The following is a 4,726-nucleotide window of genomic DNA, read 5'->3' as shown; positions in this document are numbered from 1 at the left end:
TTTTACAGTGTACTGTACTCGAGTATTTACTCATGCAATTTCATACTTCTACTCACTGTACTTCTACAACTCAGAGGGAAATATTGTGATTTGTTGTTTCTATTTCGAACATGAAAAACATGCTGATCCTATAATATCTGACAAACTGTTGTAGATTAAAATACCAAACGGTGTATAGAATAATTAAAAATGACCTTCATCAATTACAACAGTAAAAGGTTTACACATCATTTATAATATAACACTCACAGGTCTCATTTATCTGCACTGTGTACTTTTACCTTTGACACTTAAAGTACATTTTGCTGTTGATACATACTTCTCTGAACACGTCCTCCACCACTGCAGAGTTGAAATATTCAAGTTTTTAATAACTGCAATTGTTGGTTCTGTGTACAGGTTTATTCCACAGACACTTTAAACTCCCTCAGTTCAACACGTAACAGAACATCAAGGTTCCAAGCACGAGATAACAGAACAAATCATATTTGGCAAAATGAATCCAGCGTGCACTGAAAGAAAACACGAACACACCTCCAGCGTCTGAGTCCAACAGAGTCTGAAATCATGTTTTATATTTTACTTCCTGTCAGGAAAACACATGAAAGACTCAAACCGACACTGTGATGTATCTGCCTCCTGCCACAAACACTCACGACAGCACCAAATGTGGATTCATCCGCTGCTGGAAATAGTCCCTTCCTCCTGTTTGATTAAAAACTACTGTGAGCAGCTGTTTCAGTAAATTACTGAACCTTTTTCAAAATGAAATGATATGTTTGTGAGGAGCTTTTAAAGATTTCAGTAGGAACCAGTGGAGCTGAGAGACGGACCAACACACAGCTGGTTTGGATCAAACATGGGTTGTTGGTTTTTTGACAAGAAGACAAATATAGAATAACAGCAGGTTTATCATTTAAAGGAAAAATCCACCATCATCCTCTGGCACAGTTTAATCTCATAATGTTTGGTTCATAAAGAAATTTACTTTTATATCAAACCTGTTTTTTCTTAATTTCCTACATTTATGTTTCTGTATTTCCTCTTTATCACTGATTTTTACCTGTGCAGTTGTTGAGGGTCAGTTTAAGAATGTGCTTTTATTGTGAAGGGCTCACTGAACCCAACATATTTTACTTATATTTTCTGAAACATCTGAACATGAAGTCACAGCGTCTGAGATCCAAGACACACGGACCAACCAACTGAATGAGAAACAACTTCACGGTTTAGGTGGATTTTTCCATTAACTAACAATAAGAGGAAAAGTTCAAACTAACACGCTGATGTTCACACTCACACATCTTCTCTTTGTCTCACACACACTTCACCGCAGTAAATAAATAAGGTAAAATCCTTCTTCCATCCACAGGTGTCTTCCATCCTGGTCTTCAGCTAGCACCATGCTAGCTGCTGCGTTTAGTCCCTCCCGCTTTGTGCTGCAATAAATTTAATATTTGAAGGAACTTGCTCAGAATTCTTTTGCACTAAAGGAACCGTTGGATCTGGATTTCAGGGATAACACTAATCCATGTTCTTCTCAGAGTGATTTTAAAAGATTAGCATGAATTTCAATTTTGTGCGTCAAAAACCGAGATAGGTCAGGTGGTTAGCCTAGCATTAGCACAAAGACTGGAAACAGGGGGAAACTGTTAGCATAGCTATGTCAAAAATGAACAAATACACTTTCCAAAGATCTTCAGTTCTGTCTGATTTCCACGCTGCAGCTGAAATAGAAATAAGAAGGTGACACTGTGGTTTTACCAGCAGTTAGCGTTGGAGCTATCTGCTGACGCCATGTCTGAACTCAGTGGGGAGACAGGTTTGAGCTGTTTTTACTCTTCAGTTTACTAAACCCAGCGGACTCTTGGATGGTTTTATGACGAGCTTGTTCGCTAACAAGATGCAACAAAATGAGGCGGCTCTGAAGCTAGCCCAGGCTAACCGCTTCCCTTAGCTCCGTTTGTAACCTCAACGCTGTGATTCGTCACGTCACGTTCTCTGAAAGCTGAAGCTGTTCTGCTTTTCTTCTTTGGATGTGTGTAAAGTCTGCTGTGCTGGAAATACTGGACTTAACCGTCGGTTTTTCCCCCAACAAACATTACACCATTAAAGGTCATAGGTTATGCCGAAGGTGGCTGTGCTTTCGCCATCAGAGCCCCTCGACTTAAGATCGACCTGCCCGACGAGAGGAGGCAGAATCAGTCACTTCTTTTAAATCACTTCTTACAACTCATTTTTATAGACTTGTTTTTATTTGATGTTGTGATGTTGTCTTCTTATTGTCTCCATGTCGCCCTTTCATTGCTTGTAATGTGTGTGTGTGTGTGTGTGTGTGTGTGTGTGTGTTTCTATACGACAGCTGCTCCCTCTAATTGTCCTTATTTATACTGAAGCATATGTTTTCTCCTCCCTCTGTAACTCTACCTCTCTCAGCACTATGTGAACTCTGTTTTTAGGCCATATATAAATAAAGTTATTATAAAGGCAGCAAACAAGATCACAAATGCACCTGTGTCATTTTTAACAGTGTATCTGAGTTTCTGGGGTTTTGTAACTCGCTCTGCTGAAACTGTTTTTGATGGTTTTCATTACGTCGTAGTTCTAAGTTTCCTAGATTGCTGATGTGTCCTGCACTTTGTTGCTCGCCGTTTCCCCCTGATTCGAGTCTTGGAGCTAAGCTAAGCTAAACACATCCTTGACCTGTCTCTGCGCTGGACGCATGGACTTTAAATGTATATGAATGTCTTAAGGAAGATGTCTAACGAGTGTCTGATTGTTCCTTCAGCCCTGTCCACCCTGCTTTAAAGCTACGCTCCGCAACTTTTCATGTGGAGCTTCTCTTTGCTCTCGTACCAGCCAAATCATAAAATATCACTAAACCCGAGATGTTTGATCATGGAAGGTTCAACCAATGTAGGAAGTGACAGATTGAAACATGAAAGCAAAACTCCCTCTGGAGAAAACCGCACGTCTCTTTAAACATCTTGTACCAGACATAAACGTGCTGCGGTTAACCTTCGCATTTCAAACTGTTCCCTTCACGTGAAGCTGCAGAAAAGCAACGTTGGCGAGCGCAGCTCTAAAGCAAAAATCCTTTAAAGACCAGCAGAGCAAACAGCTATTTTCTCTCCCTCTCTGATAAAACAATACAAAGACCAGACCCTCGCTGACTCGACGCACGCCTTCAGGAAAAGGCTGTCTTTCTGTTGTGATGCTGATGTTCAAAGGTAGTCCTGGTCCGACGGATGTCCTCTGCTTGGTGTCGGGTGTGTGGACAGTGCTGCGATGATCGGACTCAGTTGAACGCCTCCTTGTTGATCCACATGAGGGTCCGCGTCTCGTTGGGCTTGCATTCGTACTCGATGCTGCTGAACTTGTTGCCGAACTGGCAGTGCTCCCTCTTGTAGTAGTTGTAGTATTTCGCCTGCCAGACCGTCTCGAACGTCCCCGCCTTGTTGAACTGGACAGGAGAGAGAATCTGCGTCAAACACACTGCGGCAAAAACAACGACTCTCACTTCCTCCTCCACTCAGACTAGTTCCTGTACATCCCTGTTCATCCAGAGTCTCATATCAACCATTGTGTCAAACTTTGTCATAATTGATGTGACGTGTTTTATGAGTTAACCGTGACCTTGACCCTTGACCTTTGACCACCAAAGTCTAATCGGTTCATGCTTGAGGCAAAGTGAACATTCATGCAAAATCTGAAGGGATTCCCTTGAGGAGTTCTCAAGATATTGAGTTCACAAAAAATCATGTTTTGTGAGGTCACCGTGAGATTTGACCTTTGACCTTTAGCCACCGAAATCTAACCAGTTTTTCTGAGTTCAAGTTCAAGCCAACGCTTTTACCAAATTTGAAGAAGTTCCCTCGAGGCGTTACAGAGATATTTTGTTCACAAGGCCAAAACCGTGTTTTGTGAGGTCACTGTGACCTTTGACCTTTGTCACCAAAATCTATTCAGTTCATCCTCGAGTCCTAATGAATGTTTGCGCCAAATTTGAAGAGTTTCTGTCAAGATATTACTGAGATATCGTGCCCACAAGAACGAGACGTACGTACTGACAACCTGAAAACAAAATGGCTGCCGCTGAGTCAGCGCTCTACCTGACACCTGCTGACGGTGACTCGCTGTTGTGACTGTCTCACCTCCATACTGACTTGGACAGGCTGCCGGTCTCCGCTCTTGGTGTGCGGGACGCCCTCAGTGTCGTACTGGCCGTGATAAACCACCGAGTCACCGTCTCTGGACTGCTGCTCCAGAGGGAAGATGATGCCTCCGATGTTCATGTTGCTGTGACGAAGAGGAAAAGGAGGAAGAACACGTGTGACGCTCTCTGAGGACAGGACAGGACACGCCTCCTGATGACCATGACGTTAGCAGCTGCTCTAATGTAAAGTAATGCAACTACCTTTTCAAGTAAGCTACAGGTGATGACAGACTAACACACCTAAAAACACACATCACATGACCACCTACACTGAGCATGTGCGAGCCGTAAACAGGAAGTAGATTGTATTAAAACAGAGAAGGTAAATGAACAACAGCTGCAAAGACAACAAGGTCAGTAACACTGTCATTCATCATCATGTTGTATTCACCACTGGTAGTCCAGGCTGATGACAGCCAATCAGGAGAGACCCTGGCTGTGACCTCATCGTTTACAAAGGTCTCATTTTCTATCCAGACTACAACACAACCCGAGTTTTCAAAATAAAAC

At 42.6% G+C, this 4,726-nt stretch overlaps 1 protein-coding gene across 1 annotated transcript in view; it reads right to left on the bottom strand.

Annotated features, from left to right (window-relative positions):
• Window positions 1-257: 257 nt before the first annotated feature.
• The window catches only part of LOC111652640 (CB1 cannabinoid receptor-interacting protein 1-like), a 5,677-nt gene continuing 1,208 nt past the window's right edge, over window positions 258-4,726 (bottom strand). The window contains exons 2-3 of the mRNA XM_023402972.2: window positions 4,155-4,299; window positions 258-3,463 (exon numbers count right to left, since the gene is read on the bottom strand). Of these exons, the coding sequence (XP_023258740.1) occupies window positions 3,299-3,463; window positions 4,155-4,299 (310 nt within the window). The 3' untranslated portion in view covers window positions 258-3,298. The remainder of the gene's footprint in view (window positions 3,464-4,154; window positions 4,300-4,726) is intronic.

The sequence above is a fragment of the Seriola lalandi genome, unplaced genomic scaffold (assembly GCF_002814215.2).
Source record: "Seriola lalandi dorsalis isolate HSWRI2012SDOR001 ecotype SW California unplaced genomic scaffold, Sedor1 jcf7180002054046, whole genome shotgun sequence".
Lineage (NCBI taxonomy): Eukaryota > Metazoa > Chordata > Actinopteri > Carangiformes > Carangidae > Seriola > Seriola lalandi.
Note: the sequence above shows the minus strand (reverse complement) of the source record. Positions and strands in the feature narration are given on the sequence as shown.